Source organism: Colletotrichum abscissum, assembly GCF_030869225.1.
Source record: "Colletotrichum abscissum strain IMI 504890 chromosome Unknown Scaffold_84.1, whole genome shotgun sequence".
Taxonomy (NCBI): domain Eukaryota; kingdom Fungi; phylum Ascomycota; class Sordariomycetes; order Glomerellales; family Glomerellaceae; genus Colletotrichum; species Colletotrichum abscissum.
In genome coordinates, this window is record NW_026850530.1 from 1 (window position 1) to 21,594 (window position 21,594).

Consider the following 21,594-nt stretch of genomic DNA (forward strand, 5'->3'; position numbering starts at 1 on the left):
GTACCTCTTGCACCGGTCATTGCACAACCCATAGTTTATGCAGGCACGTCTGCACAAGTGGCAATGGAACAACAGCGCCTCGTTCATCAAGGTCATCTATTTAAAGGACAAGCTCGTCATACTTGTAATGTCGCGGGGAATTATTGAGAGTGGCACTCATGGACTTCGTTTTTACGTATTACAGCACTTTCTAGCGGCCGTCTGAACTAAAGCTGGCGGCAGAGCTGACCGACTGGCCCTCCAACTCCATCTCGTCGCTCTGCTCTACATACTTCAACCCCAAGCCATTTACGGCTTTGCTGTGAGGCACATCAAGACGACTCATCAGCCCGGATTGATCCTTGTTACCCTGCATGGAAATATTCACGCCTTCCATCGCTTCACGGAGCGTGTCGCCAGTTTCATCCATTGCTGCCAAGAACCGTGCAAGTTCCTTGCACAGCTCCCAGTCACCCTCCTTCATTGCTCTTGATAGCAATCGTACTGTTTGTTCTGACGCAGATCCAAGCTCATCTAGAGTATGCAAGATGATAAGATAGCCTCCGGCCGTCTTCAACGACCCTCGCTGAAGCGACTCTTCGAAAAGTTCTTGTACTGGCGGGAGGTATGCGAAAAGTGTGCGCCATTGCCGCACCTCCGTTTTCCTTGTACATTGCACCACAATGTCTAGGTACTGCTTAAAAGACGACAAAAGCGAAAGCACCCTTGGTAAGATCGCCTCCTCAGGGCTTGGTCCGGAATCAACCTCCTTATCCAACACCTTGTGAAGCAGTATCTCCAACGCGTGTGCGAAGTATTCCAAATTTTGATACCGGTCTGAAAGCTTGACTGCGTCTCCTTTCCGGCCCTCGGTCAGGAGAAATCGCAGAATGTCAGGCAAGAATAAATGTGTCTGTTAATTACTATTAGCAAGTCTCTCAAAAGTAGTGATGGTAAACCAACTCGAATGGCGAAGCGGAAGAAGGAGAAGCTGATGTCTCTTCGCTGTATTAGATCAGCTTCAATCCCAAGGATAATGCCCTTTCCAAGAAGTGTCGAAAGGGGGTAAAAGTCTAGAGGAACCGATATTGTCTTCGGCAGTTCTCGCTGTGCCTCATTTGAAGCCGCTTGCAGCACCTCTTGTATGTCTGCCCAGACCTTGAAATCCTGGCCATCGAACACCCAGAGTGAGTTGCGTAGAGTCACGTCTGCCTCCGCAGGTGACAAATCCTCAGCATGTGTAGCTAACCCATCAAAATGGGGCTGGTCCCGCATGCTAACATGAAATTCAACGTTTTGAGCGATGACTTTCATGTCGTACTTCAAATTACCCTCGCTATTGAATGAGGGCTGTAGCAATACCAACTTGGCATCTACTAGGAACAGGACAGACGCCACGGCGACATCTTGTGACGGATCACCGTCAACGAGTTGGCTATCTGGCAAAATCCAGCTCAGACCGCGGACTCTTGCAGGCGAGCGCACGATGCCATGAAATGCGATCTGTCCTAGCTGCACCAATCTGATCGAACCGTTGGTGGGCGCGAAAATGAAGTGGTAGAGTAGATTGTCGTAGGTGTACACAAGTAACGAGTCCTCCCCTGAAGTAGTCACTAAAACTGCAGGAGCTGGTAACCGTTCGGTGTGAAGCACCTGAGAGTTGTCGAGCGCCGTTTCTCTCGAATAGAGGCGCAATTCGTGCGACTTATTAGCCTCAACAGCAGCCACGAGGATATGCTGATACCAGCACATGCTGCCCCTGACCTGAAATTCATTTTCCATGGCTTCGTTGGCAAATGTTTTCCATCGACCACTGTTGACACTATAGTGAGCCAAACCTCGGCGCCCAGCCACAGCAACGTATCGACCATCTGGTGAAATGACAGTGTGGCGGATGGGCCACTGCTGAAGTAGATAGGCCAAGGGCACTTTCGTTGTGTGCCACAGATGCGGCTCCGCAGAGATGCTGGCTAGATCTGGCAAGTCATATCCGCGATATATCATGACGTTGGTACTCGTCTGCAAAACGGTGCGCATGAGATTTGCAGCGTTGTAGTTGCCGACGACTGCGCTTCTCGCCATTTCCAGTACCCATATTGCCTCGTGCTTGCGATGTGTAATCAGGATCTCCGAACCGCTACCGAGCCAGACGGCGTCTCCAATGCCAGAAATCCAGTTCTCGCCATTGGCCTCAATGATAGTGTCATGTGCGCCAAAACTGTTACTGCCCGGCTTCCCGTAGACGCTCCATGTAGCCCAGCCGTTTTCATATCCAGCAAACAAACAGTAGCCGTCAGGTGAGTAGCTGAGCGTCGTGAGTGAACCAGAAACCGTTGTCGACACTGGAATGGTGTGTGTATGCGAAGGAGGAATATTGCCAGCATAATCTCGAGCCGAGTAAACACGGATGGACCCATCTGCGCAACCTACAGCAATCAATGAGAATCTTGCGTTGATGACTGCTTTTCTGGCGGACTCCTCCGGTTCAGCGGGCGTGTGGAAGCAGTAGCCTTTGAAAAGCTTTTTTGGGTCAGCGTCTTCGCGAGGATGAAGTCGCTGGACTGCATAGACCTTGCCGTCACTTGTGGTCCAGGTTGACAGGTTCATAGGCCGATCGTGGGTCATCTCGACAACGGTTATCTTCTTTTCCAGCCACCCCATTCGACTGATGATTTCTGTCTTAGTCTGGCTTCCGCTCTGGTCCGGGGTCCATCGGATGCACTGGATGGCGCCTGGTTTGCGCGTGGCAACAACTAGTTCATCATCCAGTGCTAGAGCGCTCTCTATGCCAGCATCAACTTTGATGACCATCCTGAAACGAACGCTTACATCACGCACTCCTTGACCCTCACCAGGGCCCCAGAGATACTGGTCTGGAGCTGTACTCCCGGGCTGGCCGTGGTGGTTCTGACGACGTCGTTGGATGTTTGCGTAACTCGGGAAATACGGTTTGTAAACTTGGGCTTCAGAGTCCATCGCGAGTGAGTATGTGATAAGATAGCCTAGGGTCGTCCGAACCACAAGAATAGCCGAGTCAGGTCTCATCAGAAGGTCGACGTTCTCGCCATAAGTCGATAAAGAAGTTTCCGAGCGGACTACCACTGCCAAAATCACAGTGGGCTTGAGAAGAACGTAAGCATGGTTCATTGGACTTTAAAGACAGAGCTATCCAGAGCAAGAACCAACCTTGGCTTGCCATATTGTCATTGAAGTAGAGGATATCGATGCAAAGAGGTGGCCAGGACGGGAGATGCGCAGTGCGAGGACGGGATCTTTCAGGGGAATATTGACGTTGAGGCGGGGTGATGAACGACTTGTTTCCAGATCGTGATCTTGATCGTCAACTGGTTGAATGGCGGGCGTCAGCGGTGTCATTGGCGTCGCCAGCTCAAGAGCATCGTGTGGCGACTGTTGCTGGTGAGCATTTCCGGGAGGCGATTCTAAGGCCTCGCCTGTCGGCCGATTGTCGAAGGGATTGGGCAGGCCATCGTGAGACACGACTAGGTTGAAGGCAGGACCAGACCTGCTGCTCGTTGCGAAGATTCTCGGGGTTCCTATGGGCCAATACATCTCGACAAGGCCCTATGTAAACGCGTCGATCGTTTCGGTGAGGATGTGCCGTCGCAATGGCAAGGTGTTGTTGGTGACAAACGGGGGTTTCGTCGAGCCGAAGACCAGGTATTCTTTGTCGTCGAACCGCACAATGTTTTGATCATGGCCGCTGTTATTGTTCAAACGAGAATCATCGTGTTCTTTTCAAACCAATCGAGGCCCTTGGACGACATCAATATGCGGAGTGGAAAGGTGATTGATCATGCGAAATGGCGGCTTGGGATAAGCATCGTTGTACGAGCTTCTTGTTGCCGGCGGGAGCTTGTGAAGCCACCAGGGGAGCTTCCCGTCGATAAGGTACCCGACCCGCCTTTTTCGGTCTTTGGCAGCTGCACGCAGCACTCCAGCATGTTACAGGCGCTTTGTTCGGACCGCCTTACCCGAGCATCATTAGATAATCAGTGGCGCCGCAAGATGAACTCAATGAGGTGTGCCTTGAGATACTACCTACCTACCTCATACAGGGGAGTAAGGTACCCAAGCACCTAGGTAGGTACAGATATCCACTTTGTATACCGCATTCGCTCCTGCATACTAACGACAACATTGTGAAGTCCATTTTGGGGTTTGGCGTCGACCAACAATAATCAGCGTACAGTCTAGACAGCATTGATTTTGTTCTGCTGAGAGACTCAGTCTGTATGTACTGATCGATTAGTATTGTGTACTTGAATTCCGATCACTGCGGTCGACTCACACTGCATACTATCGTATTTTCCAGCTTGCTCCTCCATTGTTCGAGTTGCGCTCCCAGACTGACCCTCACATACCATTTAGGATTGTACTCAACCCACATTGCTGCTCATCATACAAGGTGTTCCTGGCGCGTCATAATGGTGCCTCCTCGCACAAGGCTGAGCCTCTCCAAGGAGAGGTTTCCGGCTTTCCTGACCAACCTCAAGAGCCAGCCGTACCACGATCCCAGCTCAAGCTCTAGAGGGCACACGTATGACCCCTACCTATGGACAGTCCCTGTGGAGCTTTTGAGTTGGACATACTGACTATTCTTGCAGGCTACGATCAATAGCCTGGAATCCATTGGGAACTTTGGTCGCGACAGGCTCATCGGACAAAACGCTACGCGTCTGTACGTGATGAACGTGATTCGCTTGTCCACGGGGCAAGCAGGCTGACATATCTTACTTCTGTAGGGAATCCGGAGAAGCCAAACGTACGGTTTTCAACTGAGCTAAAAGGACACTCCGCTGCCATTGAAAAGGTTGCATTCAACCCAGTCAAGGATGCTGAGTTGTGTAGTGTAAGCAACGATGGAGTCGTCAAATTCTGGGACGTTCGGTCCAAGACTTGCATCAACGAGATAAGAGGCTTGGGAGACGCCTTCACTCTAGTATGGGCGCCCGACGGACAGTCTCTAGTCGTTGGAAATAAGGTCAGCCACGTTGATTTTGGCATTACTTGGGTACATTCGGCTGACACTCAATCTGCCAGACGGATAATATCTTTGTACTGTCACCAACACAGTCTGCGCCGATATCGTCGCATCAGCAGCCCAGTCAGACCAACCAGATTGCTTTTGACTGGGCCGGCGATACGATCTTCTTGACAACCGGCGAGGGAAGAACACGGATCTTGACATATCCCGATTTCAAGCCTGCCTTCCAGTTCAAACATGGTGATGAGTCAAAGGAGTTTACCCTCAACGGACACACGTCTTCCTGCTTGACAGCCGAGCTACAACCCACAGGACGTTATCTTGCCACGGGAGGTTCGGATTCCATAATTTCTCTGTGGGACACAACAGACTGGATTTGCCAGCGAACCATAACCAGCATGATTGGCCCAGTGCGGTCTATCAGTGAGTTGAATAAATATGCTAGTAACTGCGAACAGTGTCTAATGGTTGTACAGGCTTCACCTTTGATGGTAACTTCTTGGTCGGAGGCAGCGATGAAGGTAAGTCGCCTGGTGCCAGAAAAGCGTAGATGCTGACTACATCGCCAGGCTCTGGACTGGATATTCGACATGCAGAGTCAGGAGACCACGTCCATACCTTCAAGACAGCTGGCCCTTGCCCGGTTGTGGCCTGGGCGCCAACGAAATATTGTCTGGCATACAGTGATCTTGGCGTTCTTCGCATCGTCGGGGTGGATGCAGAGAAGAAGTGACAAGACACAACGTCGCCATTCCGAAGAGGTGAACTTCTCTACTACGGCGCAGAAATAGCCTTTTCAGCCCCGGGCAGGTAGATTTCTTCAGTGAGATAGATAGGAGTAGAGTCTCGAAAATTCCATCTCGAAAAGGAAAATACAGGTTCCTGCGTCGTATCTACTAATGTTTGAAGCTGGGCAGTTATGTGTCGACTTTACATGGCACCTCAGGCATAGGGGTCTAGGGAGAGTAGCTTGAGCTGCAAGATCGGAAGACCGAGAAGCTTGACTGCCTGTTGCCGGAGTCAGATCGGCCCAACTTGACGCCGGTTAGGGAAGAAACGGGAGTCGGAGGCAGAGAAACGATTGCGGCCCTATCAAGTGTTGTAAGCTATTTTGACAGCTGACTGCAGGATAAGTAGCAGAACCCAGAACAGCAGCACAGCAATAAAGACCTCCATTACTTCCACGTCCAACGACTGTGTATTTGAACATGTGGGCCGAGGAGCCTGTGTTCTTCGTCACATACATAGCCTGCCGGGAAACATGCGCCTTATTTGACATTGCCTGACCTCGCCCTCGGATGAAATCCAGACTGGAGAAGACATGAGATGCGAATGATGCATTCTGCACGTGGTATTCTGCGCGTCTTTGCAGAGCCCATACATATGTAAGTGCCAGATGCAGGGAAATAAGATGAAAGATAGAGAGAGTTTTGTATCGAGACTCCTCAAGGGAATTTGATGAGAGCGTGGTGCGACTTGCAGAAAAGTACCCTACGTGCTTACCTACTACGGGCTTACCTACACCTACACATGCAGCGTATGCCACCCTCCCTCACCTTACTTTATCCTGTGTCACAATTATGAGATGATCACTGCCTTGGGTACAAAGCAGAGGGGTTTGGACATCATCATTGGCGGACGGCAGATGCTGGGGTCGTGGGCAGCTGTACGGTGTACCGGATTCATGGGCAGCGCAGCGGTTGTCTCCTAGCGCAGTGTGGCTATGGTGCATGAGATTGTGGTGTGAGTGTGAGTGCAAGTTGCGCGTCCAGACGTTTGCCTAGGAGTGCTGGTGAGAACTCCTCTAAGGCACCTTACCAAAGCCTCGGCCAGCTCTGCTCCCGGGTTTTAGCCGGACGTTGGTCGCTGAGGTGGTGTAGGTTGACACGTTGGCTACCACACTTCCTCCCATGCATGATGTGACCTAACGTACGGTGAAAACGTCGCGGCATCGTAGGGCAAGGAGGAAGGGTGGAAGGGGAAGTGAAATGTTAACTCTTGAACAAAGTTTGTCTTCCAGCTGCCTGAAGAAATTTAGCTCAAGGGTGACAAGTGAACGGAGACATAACAAAATTGACCATTATGCCTGAGGTACTTTACACGGTATGGTCGGTACTTGGAGTTATCCATAGACACCAAGGCCAAAGTAGGTAGCACATGCCTGACGGTCCGCACTTCTACTCCGCTCCGCTACTGCGAGTCTCAAGGGAAAGTGAGTGAGAAATTGGACCTGGATTTCAGTGCCAAATTGTCAATAAGCGTATTCGCGATCTTGCTTGTGCTAGTACCTATCCGATCCGACTCGTGTTTCTCGCTTTTCACTTTCAACGCAGGCACGCAGGGTCTTTTCCGGCACTGCCCACTAGGCATACATATGTGCAGGGTTTCTCGGTGTCTCACCAGCTGATTAGTCGTGGTGGGCATTCGCTACTGTATGGATACACACCTAAGAATTAGACGCGAATACTTCATTATTCACGCCTCGAAGTGATTTAGAATAAAGTGCCCACGAAATGTCAACCGCCTAGGTAGGCAGTACGGTTTTCGTGGCGTCCACCGTCCACGGATTGTCCATCGTGCTGGGCATATCATAACCGCGTATGTAGGTACGGAGTAGATGGAGTGGACATTTGCGGTAGGTACAGAAAGCTAGGGGCCCATGTCCATAATGTACTTGGACTTTATCGAAGGTACGGGATACGGAGTACCTTATTAATCATGGGCTCGGCTGGAAGGGGTATGGCGGCAAGGCCGTATCGCTACTGTACTCGCAGACTGACTGCCAGACGCTCGAGTCTCCCACACTACATAGTAATTGGGAGTCCTACCTAGGTACGGACTGATGAGAGATGCTAATGGCCAGCCAGCCCCTCAGTACCTAAGTGCCCTTGAGTAGGTACCATACTACGCAATTGGCCTGGTACCTACCACCAAACCTCACGCTCAGCTGCACCACTGCACCTAATCCTCCGTTTCTATCCATCCTTGCTTCTCAACCCCAAATCTCGCGCTCCTGACAGACCCGACACTGCTTCCTTCTCCCCGTCTCCTCTACTTCGTACGCCTAGGTACCCTCCACTCTCCTCTCCACCGCCCCAACGACGACCGATAACCCATTCTCCGCCCGCCCTCTTCGCTCTTTCACCTCTGCCTACACTACCAGTCACCGACGACCTCTGCCTTTTCCCCCTTTCGACTTAACATATTCTACAACACCAAACTCCGTACGAATACCCAGAAACCTTTTCTCGACGTCAATCCCATTTCGAAGCGCCCCACGACGTCTCACCCTTTGTGCGACGAGCCTCGACTAGAACGAAACACGACAGTCAGCAGCCGTATCCGTTGTAATTGTGCGCGCGTGCGCCTATGGATTGAGGGCATCTTTACGTTCGGTTTCGCCCTCCGATAACAAGAGAAATCGCCCTGCTTCGTCCACAATCATCCTTCGGATTGCCCGACCGTACGATCGGCGGATATTAAATTAGTAGTTGGATTCGCTGAGACTTTGCCTTCCATCATGTCCTCAAGTACACCCACGCCGCCAGACACAAATGGCGCCAACTCCCACAAACGCCCTCACAGCCCAGACGCCGAATCCAATGGTCGGGAAGGGGCCGCCGATAACAGCAACGTTCCCAAGCCGAAGCGCCTAGCATGTATGATATGCCGGAAGCGCAAGTTGAAGTGTGACGGAGTGCGGCCCAGTTGCAGCACTTGCGCCAGGCTTGGCCATTCTTGCGCCTACGATGAGGTTCGCAGGAAGAGTGGCCCCAAGCGAGGATATGTCAAGGCTCTAGAGGAACGACTGAGTGAGCATTCCCGTCTTTGCGCCTTGCTCTTTTTTGACCTTTGCCTTCCTCGTTCCACGTCTTCTTCTTTTCCCCGTGTGTTGCTGTCCATCGCCTTGACTGACTGAACGTCTTTACACCCTGTATAGAACAAGTCGAAACCCTGCTCAAGACCCAAGACCCTCCCCCCGTGCCATCCAATCCCTCCTCCAACATACCTCACAACTTGGACGCAGCTGCAGCGAATCGTAGCCGAACTACTGCCGCTCCGACTAGTTACAGTATTCCTAATCCCACTCTTGGTCTCGGCGGCGACCACGACGTCGACCGATGGCGCTTCACCGGCGAGTCTCCTCAGGCTCAGAATGCGGCTGCCCCTCCTATGGATGATTTCAACTTCAACTCGAGCATGTCAATAGGCATGAGCAACGCCGGGAGCAACTTCACTTGGGAAATGATTGGACTGGGCCTTGAAGAACCTCTTCCTCCACAGGAAACCATCGATGAGCTGTCAGTATCATCACGATATCTCCTCAAGGCCACCGTACTCACTGACGGTTGCTTCGCAGCCACCAAATCTTCTTTGAAAAGGTTCATCCATCCGTGCCTATGATCCACAAGTATAGATATCTAGCAGCCATGAACTTGTACGGGCCCCATCCAGCTGGCCATGTTTGAAAGCGGCTAAACCCATACTGACGTGACCGGTAGGGCTCCAAACCAACGACCGCCAGTTGCACTACGATATGCCATCTGGACCTTGTCGTGCTCAATCACTGAAAAATACCTTGACCTCAAAGACTTGTTCTATCAAAGAGCTCGTAAGTATGTCGAGGCAGATTACATCAAAGGCTATGGCGAGCACATGATATCTGTGGCTCATGCTCAGACCCATGTGCTGCTTGCCTCATACGAATTCAAGATGATGTACTTCCCGAGAGCTTGGATGAGCACGGGTTCTGCCATTCGCCTGTGTCAAATGTGAGCTCATGATATCTACCAACCAGGACTCGATAGCTAAATTGTGCTCAGGATTGGCCTGCACCGTCTCGATGGTGCCGGATTGGACGTGAAGCAGTGTCTTCCACCGCCGAGGGATTGGACCGAGCGTGAGGAGAGACGACGTACCTTTTGGATGGCATTTTGCGAAGATCGCTACGCAAGTATTGGCACTGGGTGGCCGATGACGGTGGATGAAAAGGACATCATGACGAACCTGCCTTGTACCGAGGAGTCTTTCGACATGAGCCGACCCGAGCAGACGCAGTCGCTGCAAGACTGCATGAGCCCGTCCGGGGCTGGCAAACTCTCCTCTTTTGGAGGCATCGTACTGATGGCATGCCTCTTTGGCCGCAACCTGATTCACTTGCACCGGCCTGACCCCGATGACCGAGACCACGACCTCAACGGCGAGTTCTGGAAGCGGCACCGCAACATGGACAACATCCTTCTCAACACTTCTCTCTGTTTGCCGTCGCACCTCAAGCTTCCCATTGGTCTGGGCAACCCTAACATCGTCTTCACCAATATGAGCATCCACACATCGACAATCTGTCTGCACCAGGCCGCCATCTTCAAGGCAGATAAGAACAAACTTCCGGCTTCAGTCAGTGCAGAAAGCAAGGTGCGCTGTATTACAGCGGCAAACGAGATCGCGAGTATCATGAGAATGATCTCACACATGGACCTCTCAGCGGTATGTCGAGCAAGTGTCTTGTAAGACCTGAGGTACTAACAAGTCTCAGATGAACCCCTTTATATCCTTCTGTCTTTACGTTGCAGCAAGGGTATTTGTTCAATATCTCAAGAGTCGTCCAGACGATAGCCAAACAGCCGACTCATTAAGGTTCCTTCTCTCAGCCATGAACGCACTAAAGAGAAGGAACCCTCTCACAGAATCGTTCCTTGTGCAGTTGGACGTTGACTTAGAAGCCCTTGCTATGAGAATACCAAAACTCAAGACGGCATTTCCCCGCAGCGGTGAAAGCGTGAGTGAACAATCTTCTCGGTGGTTTTACATGTGCTAATCGTTTGACAGCCCGGCTCGGCCAGCGGCAACGGCACCGCCAAGAGTGGTGCTGTGTGTGACGATCCGGAAGGCGTTCAGGGTATCATGTCCTACCGTAACGAGTGTCACTTCATGAAGACTGTGGATGATGATGGGAATGCCGCCAATGCGCCGAACATCGTTGAGCCTGGCCAGAATGACGAAAGCGCCCCCATCTCTGCCTCTGCGACGACTAATCTCGGTGGTCCAGGCGGCTGGTTGTCCGCAGAGGCGTCTCTATTGTATGGTTCAAACAGTACCAACAACCTCCCATTGCATGGAAACTCATTGACACCGAGCTCCGGGTCCATGTACGACAAATCGGGATCAAGCAGTGGCCGTGTTACTGGATTCGGACAAAGCGAAAGCAGTGGCGACAACAACATGTCCGGTTCACCAGACGGTGACCAGTCTAACCGGCCAACACCGAACTCGACTGCTTCAGATCCGCGAGTGACTATGGCAGGCGGACTCGATGGGTCCGGGAGGAACTCTTTCGATGCCAACGCAGCTACGACGCAATCAAACAACAACGCTCGAGGGAGCGTAGACGCAAATACTAACTACTTCAACGATGCGGGCGGTTTTGGCATCCGCACTGGGCTGACGCCGAATCAAAGGTTTTCTATGCCTGATACACCTGGAGCGGATTTTGGAATGCCGAATGGCTGGGGCGACTTGCAGGGACAGACGGGCATGACGCCTGTCGCCGAGGGTGTACTTCGATCACTGATGAATATGGGGCCGATGGATGCAATGGATCTTTCATCGTGGGATGCGACAAACTGAGCGGTTGTTGATTGACTGATCAGGTCACGGAGTAAGGAGTTCACGGCCACGGAGCCATTTGGGACAATTTTTTATGTTTCAAAATACGGCAGTTGATACTAGATGATGTCGAATGGAAATCGACGGTCTTGGATGTGTATAATACGGGACTCACTGACCGCACTAGTAGAGGCAGGCAAACGGTTGAGAGCGTTGATCTGAGATTACTGCAGGACTCATGAATAAACCACACGACTCCCACGGACAGAATGGCTGATGTATGATTGACTGATATTTCGTCAGATGCCATCTAAGGTAATTTGAACAAATTTGACGCCATCTCATCTCATGTAAGTAAAAGAACTTAACAAGAAAAGGACTGCCTGACCACAGTTGACGGTGCCTGTAGACATGAAATGGCAGCCCCAGATGAAGTAGCGTTGGTGGTGCTGGTGATGGTGGTTGCGATGGCCAAAGCTCGTCGGGCCCGTGCACCAGTTGCCGCCTTGCCGCACCCCGGCCGCACGTTGCTGAGGTAAAACCACTGGGCACCCAACGTCGACCAACACTCGTCATCCACTTTTCCCCAACCACTGCGGCGTCGACGAAGGCACGACGCATTAAAGCAGCAACACGCCGCATCTTTTTGAACACCCACCCGCGTGCGTCAAATGCCAGCAGGTCCGTCCTCGCCGTTTGAAGTCTCTCCAGCAAGCAGGGGCGAGACCATCCCTCCGCATAGTCTCCACCCCGCTGCCCAGCAGCTACAGCAGCCGCCACCGCCACCTCCGCCTTTTGCTACCGGTGCCGATGCCGGTGCCGTAACCCACTTCCGCCCCGGCTCCGGCCCCCCTACTAACAACGGGTCTTCCATCGACATGTCTGGGATGGAGGCCCACCAATCGGTATTTCACGCCGAGCTCTCACGAGATCAGGATGTACACATAACTTCTGCCGCAGACGGGCAAACTGAGCAGCAGCATGCTGTAGCGGTGCCTGGTGTCGGTGGCAGTGGTTTTGGACCAACGGGCCCGTCACCGTCCAATATTTCACACCGGTTAGTCCATGGCCCCGTGATGGAGCCATCGCCAGTTCAGCATGGCCAGTTTGGTATTTTGGCGCCGGGCCTTGCGATGCCAGAAGCCATTACGATTGAGACGGGCGAGTCTCTCGTCGGGCCCGCCGGATTCATCCCTATTGACGGTACCACTACCCCCGGATGGAGGCCACACGGCAGTCTTTTGAGCACAAAATGGGTCCTCGACCCCCCGAACCTCGATGAGTGGCGGCAGAAGCTGTTTGACGCAGATGGCCTCATCATTCTCACTCATGAGCAGTCCGTTATTCCCCTACTCCAGCCGCAGCTGCAGCAGCACTGCCCAACAACCCCAAGGTACCATTGTCTAACCATGTCAAAAGATTCGAAACCTACTTTCCACACGTAGACAATGTCTACTCCCACCGCTCGACCCAAAACTACAAGAAGAAGCCCTTCATCTCGCACTACTGGGACTGCCGCCTCAAGGGCCGCCCTCCCGGCACCAAAAAGTCCGACGACCCGACCAAGAAGCGCCGCAACCGCATCTCGCGCAAGCTCAACCTGTGCGACGTCAAGATCAAGATCACAGAGTATTTCCCGGGCGCCACCCTCCACGACGTCGACGACGGCACCTACGTGCCTCTGAACGGCGGTCAGGCGCTCAACGGGGCGCACACCGTGCTCGCGCCGCCCGGGGAGAGGGAGCTGAGGGTCGCGCCCGCCACGCCGAACAACTTGCCCGCGCCCGGGCAGAAGTTTTGGACAATTCAGCGGGTTAATGGCCACATCAGCGTCAGCGGCATCCCTGGACCGCATCAGCATACCCTAGCCAAGAGCGACGAGGTGAAGAAGAATAGTATACAGCGGTATCTTGCCAAGCATAAGACCGATGCAGCCAAGGTGAGGGTTACTTACATTACGCTGATAGTGAAGATGCCTCCCCAGAAACTGATACCATGTCGCTGAAATAGAATGATGGGCCTAGAAAGGCAACGGGCCGAGCTCACTGGACCATCAAGAAGCATGAGAAAGAGAGCGATCTGAAGCTGTATTCCGCATGTTACTGGTTCGTCCTTTCTCTGGCAGAACTCTCCATCTGTCTCTCATATATCAATCTAATTACCTCCCTCCCTTCAGCCCCTTTTCTCAGAGCGTCTGGATCGCACTCGAAGCAAAGGGCCTAGCGTACCAGTACTGCGAAGAAGATCCCTACAAGGTGGCCGCATCGCAACCGCTGCTGGAAGCAAATCCCAGGGGAACCGTCCCTGCGATACGGCAGGGCGACTGGGCTTGTGCCGACAGCGGCGTGATATTGGAATATGTCAGTCTAAACTCCTCCGCAGATACGCATGCCCCCTTCCTCATCGAACTCCCTCTTTGTTAATCATTCGCAACATTGCCGGCTATACAGCTCGAAGACATGGACAGTACCATCCCACTCTTCCCATCCGACGTAAAGCTCCGCGCAAATTGTCGACAATGGATAGGTCACGTCAGTCATACTCCCTCCCTTGTCTTCTAGGCAAGCATCAGCACCATCATAGTCCTAACACAGAGTATCCAACCTTAGATAAACACCCGTCTCGCCCCAGCATTCTACCGCCTCCTCCGCAGTCCTGATCCGACCCTGCGACCGCAGTACATTGAGCGCCTCCAAAACGCGATCAAGGACCTCGTCCTCGCCGCCGACGAGGAAGGACCGTTCTTTCTGGGCAACACAATGTCCCTCGTTGACGTACACTTTGCACCCTTTGCCGTCCGTCTCTCGCGCGTCCTGCAGCCGATGTGCGGGTGGCCTGCGCCCGCGCCGGGTTTGCGCTGGGCGAAGTGGCTTGACGCGCTCGAGAGCAACGTGCACGTACAGGCTACGACGAGCGGGAAAGCTGTGTATGCTGAGACTGTGGAGTTTTTGCAGGTGGCTCTTGATCCGGATGGACAGCTGAGCATTTGAAGACCGTTTGGGGAGGAAGTTTTTGCTTGGTGGATGGGTGATAAGCGTGAACATAACTACTTGGGGGACGAGAAGGATGGTGCGTAGTGAAACAGATCACAATGATTATGTATGTGGATTGGCCGAAAAAAAGAGGTCAAGATTTCCACTGCCCTCAAGCCAAACTATTCGAACCAGACTATTCATCCTAGGTATCCTGAAAGATGGTTTAATCCCCAACTGTTCAAAACATTCTTCTTACGGATTCGTTGCCTGCGAAGGCGAAGGCGACACCCTCCTCCTCTTCAGATCATGCCACTTTTCCTTGACAGTAATCACCTCGCCTAGTTGCCTCGCCCTCTCACGCCCCTCTCCCAGCTCCTCGAGCGTTTTCTGCTCCAGCACGCGCCGCCCGGTGTCCTCGTCAATGACCCACCGCTGGGAGTCGGGCAGATAGGCCCAAGAGAAGACGGCGCCGACGGCGACAAAGGAGCCAAAGAGCAAAAAGATGAGTCCCTGCCGATTGACGGCGGTGTAGGACGAGTTGATGCCATACACGACGAGGAGGGCCACGATGCTGCCCAGCTTTCCGGCGGCGGCGGAGATGCCGTGGCAGGTGCAGCGGTAACAGGTTGGGAAGATTTCCGCTGGGATGATGAAGGTCAGGGTGTTTGCCCCTGGAGGAAGAAAAAAGCCATCTGTTAGTTGCTGCCGGCATGTGAGCAATCGAGAAGACACGTACCAAAGTTGAACATGAAGTGGCATAGCGCCACAAATACGACAGTCGCCGGCGCTCCGGGGGTTCTGTTGACGCCATAGTATACACAACCCGTAATGACGAATAGTATAGCCAGAACGAAAAAGGAAACTGTGAGCCAAAGTCTTCTCGGGATCCTATTGGCAGCGACGACAAAACAGGCACTGCCGGCGATCGAGGCGATGGACACAGTCAACAAATACTGCTTGGCCTGTTCCAGAAGCACATCATAGATGGTGTTGCAAGGTAGAGTTGCGTCTGTCTGCCAGACCGGAAGGCCGGTCTGGCTCCATAGTCGTGCGGTTGCGTTGCCGTCAGGAAACTTGGAGTTCCAGCACGGTAGCCGGTCGTCGATGGGCGTCGGTCCCGTGGTCGCCCACATGTCTGACAGAGTCCCTCTATTGTCAAGACTGAGACCATAGAAGCTTACATCAAGGAAAAACCATGTTGCAGCGGTGCCTGCGTCATGGTTAGTCTATGTGTGCTGTCAAACACAAGAGGCCACAACTGTGAACTCTCAAGACCCGAGACGATGTCTCGTAATCCAACCCGTAGAGAATTGGGCGAAGAGCTCACCTAGTAGGTAGTACCAATTTCCGTCTTCGATGAAGTACCTGTAAAGATCCTGCTTAGAAAATTGGATGGGCATAGGCTGTTGTGAGTTGGTTGGTTGCATCCCATCTTGAGGGGTCATGGGGTAGCCGGCTGTCGCGCCAGCAGGAGCGCCGTATACTCTCTGCGTGTTTCTCAAGGCGATACCGGGCTTGTTCCTGACCTCGAGACTGTATAATCCGCAGTCGAACAAAAAGAACCGGAAAATGATGGCTAAAAGAGCGGGGACGGCGCCAGAGCCGATGACGATGCGCCAAATGCCATCGACGGCGCGGCGACATTCCCTATCATATTTCGTGTCGAGGCCACACTGCATGGCTTGTAGGCCCTCGCTTTTGTCACGACCGACGAGAACCCAGAGGCCGACAAGCTGGGCAAGAGCTTGGCCTATGGGCTGCATCATGAATGTCTAACACTTTTGGTTAGTAGTGAGGTCCGAGGACTTAGAAGTTACTCGCTGACTGACAGAAGAGATCATAGTTCCCCTGGACTGAGTGCTCGACCATTCTGAGGTTATGACTGCGCTAAGGGGATACTCGGCACCGATGCCTTTTGTTCTTGAGTTAGTCGTGGTTGTTCGAGCCGAATCAACGGAACGGCCGAACTTGGTTGCTCACCGATACCCATCACGAAGCGCCACTATAAGAGTTCCAGATGTCAGCTGAGAAGGTCCTCAACGGAGAGTGGAGAAGAGAAGTGAAACCGGCGGTAGTAACTCACCCAGATGAAAAGAGCCAGGAAGCTCATGTCATCGAAGCCATAGCTGCTAGTGGCAACACCAATTGTCGACACAATGACAAGTACAAGCTCAATGCCATAAAGGCGTGTTCGTCCATAGAAGTCGGCCAGAAAGCCAAAGAGCAATTGACCAATCACGGATCCCAGAAGAGTGAAGAAGTTGATGAGCAGCCCTTGCCATCTTTCGCCGGGTGAAGGCCAGTACACAAATGCTATGGAGGCAAGAATAACATTTGTGGAAAAGAGGTTGTAGCTACGCGATATAGTCAATGTACTGCTGTTGGATGATCACATTCTAGGTGAGAGCATTGAGAGGATAGCTCACGAATCTGTTAGAAAACCCGATGCGGCTACGCCCCAAATACGCAGGTTCCACGAGTTGAGATCGAGCTCATAACGCAACTGACTGCGGTCCTGGAAGAATGATGAGCTAACGTCCGATGTAAGATGCGATGAAGGATCGAAGCAGCTGTCAAGGTGCGGGACGAGGCTAAGTAAGAGCTAAAGGCGCACCGAGGCGAGTGGTGGCGTAGGAACAGGAAACCAGAGACGGGACGAAATCAGTAAGTGAACGTACCTGAATATCGCGAGCGGACAAGGCGGAGCTGTCACTGCCTAAGTAGCCCCGGTTTCTTCTCACGAGAGGGTCGGGCAAAGCCGACATGGCTGCCGCTCGACTTTCTCGAGGTGATTCACTATCTACGATCGGTGGATGAGAATAGGGAGGCACGGCTTCGTTGAGCGAAGTGAGACTTGTGATACGGGGCAGTAGCTATAATACACAGTCAACCCTTGAATTGAAAAGTGCTGCGCTACCAGAGTATGAGGCGAGACAGGCTCACGCAGCAGCGCGTGTTATGCTTAGATGCAGGAGAGGTCGGATAGTCGGATTGGGGAGGTGGAAGTATGGGTCGCAGTGAGCGGGACCCATCTACAAGCAAGGGTATCTTAATCGCAAACGTAGTTGACAAAAGGCCATTGAGTTGATTGAGTGTAAAGAGATGACTTTGTCGAGTAGGAGTCATAAATGATGGTGCGGAAACGATGGGAAGAGGGCCTGAAGGAACACTCGGGAGCAACTCAGTCCTAAGGTGATCAAATGAAGAAAGAGTGAAGCCGGGCAAGGAACGTTGAGTAAGAAGGTAAGGTTGACAGGACAGGACAGGACAGGACGCTAACCACAGAGCAGGCTGACCGAGGGCTGCCAAGCGCTGAAAAGACTAAGTGAGTAGGTACCTAGGTAAGGTAGGAAACCGCAGGCTTGGATTCTGATTTTCGGCGAGGAAAGAAAAAGGTTGCGGCAAATCTTGACAGAATCCCCTGGTTCAATTAAGGTAAGGTAAGCAACTTTCCATTGACAATGACCCCCACCTATTAGCAACCAACCAATGTGGCCGTATTCGTCCAGAGGCTGTCAATAGTCGATATTGCGTCTCTCAACCGAGCCCAGTGCTATGTCAAACTGACCAGGACTGGCCATATCCTCGGGATGAGGTAGTTGAACATCGATAGTGAGTGAACATGCATGCTCCGGCGTCAAAGAAAGCTACCTTGGGCTTAGGTTAACGTGAGACGGGCAGGGAGATGTCGCACCCTAGAGCTATCTAAGCACGCACCACTTGCATTGCCTCGCTGAACATCGTGATCCCCAAACTTGGCCTGACAGACACTAAGCTCTCAGGCTCCTGACAGTGTGACTGTGAACTGCAAGAACTCGATCCGTTACGCCCGTACATGGAGCCATCATGTTGAGCGTTGAGCAGGTGCGCAGCCTACTGGCAGCGGACATGGTGGCAGCAGGAACAGACTAGACTGGACCAGAATAGTTCAGTAGGGGGCATGGGCCGTGTAGGTGGGCACTGAGTTGAGAGCATGACGGGAAGTCCCAGTACCAGTCGCTTGAGCATGCCGTCGCTTCAGGCGCTGTCATTGGCCGACCCAACCTGACGGCGGCGGGCACCTTGAACTGGATTTGGTACGTCCAACCCCACCTACGCAGTACTTCAATACTCGATCCATCTCGCGGTATCCCCATCCGTAAATCCCATTGTCTACCTTACCTTTGGTAGGGAAGGTATCTACTGTAGGTACTCTGTACCGATACCGAAGATAGGGTTCCTTCCCGTGGTACAACGTAGCACTCATTGACCTTGGGTACGCTGCATCGCAAATGCTAGACCGGAGCATGCTTCATGTTGCTCTGAGACTGAGTACCTGGCCATGGGTGCATAAACTAGGTAGGTAGGGCAGATGGGTGAAAGAGAGAATTACGGTTGAAGCCTACACAATTGGTTGAGGTAAGCGAGACAGTTTACCGGCGGACCGTTGACAATTTTAGTCTCCGGTACGGCGGTACCCGACCAATTCTTCGGATCCTCGTCCGCACCCGGGACCCTGTGGTATTCCCATTGCCCACCACTACCCATTTCCCTCCTACCTTACTGCATGCTAGGCATCCCGTCGCAGTAAGGTAAGGTACTGTTCCGAACGTCCTTCCCCCTTATTTGCCTACCCTTCATCTACCAAAGTCCATCCGCCAACGGACGGGATCCCCCCTCGTCTGCCATCTGACTCCGCACCCGGCCCTTCACCACCAACATATTGCGACCCCGCTCCGTCCGTCAAATCGTCCCCCATCCTCGCTTGACTTTCGGAAGCCGCGTCTTTGTCTGCTTCAACCATACCAACTCAATTACCCAAGGTAGTTAACTCTTCTCCAACATCAAGCCTCGCTTTACCACGGCGCCGTGCTAGTCTTGTGCCAGGTCACAATCTCCACCGGCCCCGTTCCCGGCACTGGTATTGGCACCTGCTTTGCTGACGGCTTGGCTATTAGATTTCTCTAACGGTACCCGACCTCTTAGGCGCCACTATCCGTACTATCTCAGAAATATCAAGCTTGCACCCTGCCGGCCGTCACTTGCCTCGGCGCCCCTCGTTCCTTCTCCGTCTGCGACACAGCCATCCGCCTTATCGTCCTTTCCCAACATTAGTTTGATGCTAGGTGCAGCGCCTGTCGCCCCTTCGCCCCGTGCAAAGCTCCAGGACCATCGCTACCTCGAGCGAGGAATTGGCACCCGTATACCTTCTCGCCGTCGCATCCTCCCGCCGTTTGAATGCATCCGTCCCGAGATCTAAGCGCGCTTACCCTCCCGACGACCACACGATTTCGAACCGCCAGACGAATCGGCCATATACTCAAATCTCCAACACCATGCCATGATTGCCATCTCAACTCCCCGCAGCCTTTTATTGATTTGTTGACAAGGCTCCGAGACAAGAACTAGGCCAAGGCCTTTCAAGCATGGCCGCCTCGTCTTCCTCCGGCTCGTCTTTTACCTCCTCCTCCCTTGGCCGGCCCCCTTCCTACGGCCAGCCATACGCAAGCCCCATTGACTCGACCTGGACACCAACGTCAGGCGCCTCGACGATATCGGCTCTCACCTCCGAGGCCTCAGCACCGCACGCCTCTCTTCATCCTCTAGATCTTGGACCTCCAGGCTATCAAGCAACTATGTACCATTTTTCTACTACTCGATTCGAAGCCCCTCTTTCCAAATCTCCGTAACCATACATCTCGAAAGTAGTCTTTGCCCCTTTCTGACTCTTGTTGATCTTCAGAACCCTCTTTGAGAATACCCCCAACGAGCGCACGGTTTATCTTGGCCCTTGGGAGGTTGTCGGCTCCGAGCAGCGTCGCGTACTATGGCAGTGCAGCTACCAGAGCGAGCTTCTTGAACACTTCCGTACCTCATCCCCCGCATCAATCATCCGAGCCAGGGGCCATCATTCTGACCATAGTTTAGTTCCGTCCGACGTGCCCGCCGACATCTTTCCTCATACCTTGCACGCCCGTCATCGTCCATACACAGATTCTTGCGAACTCGAGCTTTTTGTCAGCTTTCGCGAGCCACATAGAGTCAGATACACTACCGGCGAAGGTGTGGTGGTTCATGACCACCTCACCGAGGTCAAGTACGAGTTCACCACCGTGGAGAGCTCTATACGCTTCCAGGGAGATATTCGTCGGAAAGACTTGGTTGATTACTACGATGTTGACGTCGTCTGGTCCGATCAGCACGGAAGAACGGACGGCTTTGGTAATATTAGGGGCATGGGATTGGTACAGAGGCTCAAACTCTGGAGGGACCGATACTCGACTTACCACTCGCTGACCGTTCTTGCAAATCGTGCGAGTGGCCGGCAATATCGAGAATACGAAATCCACAATTTTGAGGGCGAACTGCGTAACCGCGACGATCGACACCGCCAGGTCCGCTTGACAGTTCGCGGAAGTCGACGCAGCAGCGCTCCCGATAACAGCAGTTCCCGCTCACGCTTCAACCTGGCACAACGAATGCGTCCCCGCGTGCGTTCCGGTTCTCAAGGGGGCCCATCGACTTCTGACGGAGCACCGTCGGGCACACTGAATATTCGCTATATAGGCGTACAGTTCAGTAAACGTGAAGGTATGGCGAACCACTTCTTAGCAGGCATTGAGCGCCTCGTTGCGAAATTATCACACCCTTGCTACCCCACCTTGAAAAGGGATATGGACATTTGACTTACACGGAATAGATTACCTTCGGTTTTTGGAGAGTTGGGTCGTAGCGCACAGCTCCGACAGCGAGTTTCACGGCATACCTTTTCCTGCCCACCATGTTGAGCTGCCATCGCCGGAAATGCTTCCTGGAGAAATGTCTGAACTGCCGTCCCCTGATATCTCTCGAGGCTTGGAGCCAGTGGTGGAGCCCCCAGATCCTTATGAGTCTGACTCGGCTGCTTGAACGGCTCCTCGATCGACGACAAGCTTCAACTGCAGCCGTTTCAGGCCACAGAACAACGAGTGGATAAGAGGAGTCGGGCTGCCATTGACTGACTCGTCTCTTCGGGTTTGACCTGGCTTATTCTGCAACTTCCGTCATCCA

At 52.9% G+C, this 21,594-nt stretch overlaps 6 protein-coding genes across 6 annotated transcripts; 4 read left to right on the top strand and 2 right to left on the bottom strand.

Moving 5' to 3' along the window:
• Positions 1-190: 190 nt before the first annotated feature.
• Positions 191-3,549, bottom strand: CABS01_16151 (uncharacterized protein; the record flags this gene model as incomplete). The annotated part of the gene is made up of 3 exons (XM_060549483.1): positions 191-892; positions 943-3,099; positions 3,166-3,549. The coding sequence occupies 3 exons, from the start codon at positions 3,547-3,549 to the stop codon at positions 191-193; spliced, it is 3,243 nt and encodes a 1,080-aa protein (XP_060390112.1).
• Positions 3,550-4,424: 875 nt separating this feature from the next.
• Positions 4,425-5,717, top strand: CABS01_16152 (WD domain-containing protein; the record flags this gene model as incomplete). The annotated part of the gene is made up of 6 exons (XM_060549484.1): positions 4,425-4,537; positions 4,605-4,678; positions 4,743-4,981; positions 5,041-5,407; positions 5,461-5,505; positions 5,554-5,717. The coding sequence occupies 6 exons, from the start codon at positions 4,425-4,427 to the stop codon at positions 5,715-5,717; spliced, it is 1,002 nt and encodes a 333-aa protein (XP_060390113.1).
• Positions 5,718-8,504: 2,787 nt separating this feature from the next.
• On the top strand, positions 8,505-11,611 carry CABS01_16153 (fungal specific transcription factor; the record flags this gene model as incomplete). Its single annotated transcript, XM_060549485.1, has 7 exons — positions 8,505-8,796; positions 8,925-9,285; positions 9,345-9,395; positions 9,487-9,756; positions 9,808-10,471; positions 10,521-10,763; positions 10,814-11,611. The coding sequence occupies 7 exons, from the start codon at positions 8,505-8,507 to the stop codon at positions 11,609-11,611; spliced, it is 2,679 nt and encodes an 892-aa protein (XP_060390114.1).
• Positions 11,612-12,261: 650 nt separating this feature from the next.
• On the top strand, positions 12,262-14,580 carry CABS01_16154 (glutathione S-transferase domain-containing protein; the record flags this gene model as incomplete). The annotated part of the gene is made up of 6 exons (XM_060549486.1): positions 12,262-12,926; positions 13,010-13,529; positions 13,601-13,695; positions 13,767-13,950; positions 14,041-14,121; positions 14,200-14,580. The coding sequence occupies 6 exons, from the start codon at positions 12,262-12,264 to the stop codon at positions 14,578-14,580; spliced, it is 1,926 nt and encodes a 641-aa protein (XP_060390115.1).
• Positions 14,581-14,817: 237 nt separating this feature from the next.
• Positions 14,818-17,330, bottom strand: CABS01_16155 (phosphate transporter; the record flags this gene model as incomplete). Its single annotated transcript, XM_060549487.1, has 8 exons — positions 14,818-15,236; positions 15,302-15,775; positions 15,893-16,337; positions 16,395-16,477; positions 16,546-16,567; positions 16,649-16,919; positions 16,992-17,080; positions 17,244-17,330. The coding sequence occupies 8 exons, from the start codon at positions 17,328-17,330 to the stop codon at positions 14,818-14,820; spliced, it is 1,890 nt and encodes a 629-aa protein (XP_060390116.1).
• A 2,640-nt stretch (positions 17,331-19,970) lies between these two features.
• On the top strand, positions 19,971-21,453 carry CABS01_16156 (uncharacterized protein; the record flags this gene model as incomplete). The annotated part of the gene is made up of 4 exons (XM_060549488.1): positions 19,971-20,182; positions 20,288-20,412; positions 20,473-21,135; positions 21,245-21,453. The coding sequence occupies 4 exons, from the start codon at positions 19,971-19,973 to the stop codon at positions 21,451-21,453; spliced, it is 1,209 nt and encodes a 402-aa protein (XP_060390117.1).
• Between the last annotated feature and the right edge of the window lie 141 nt (positions 21,454-21,594).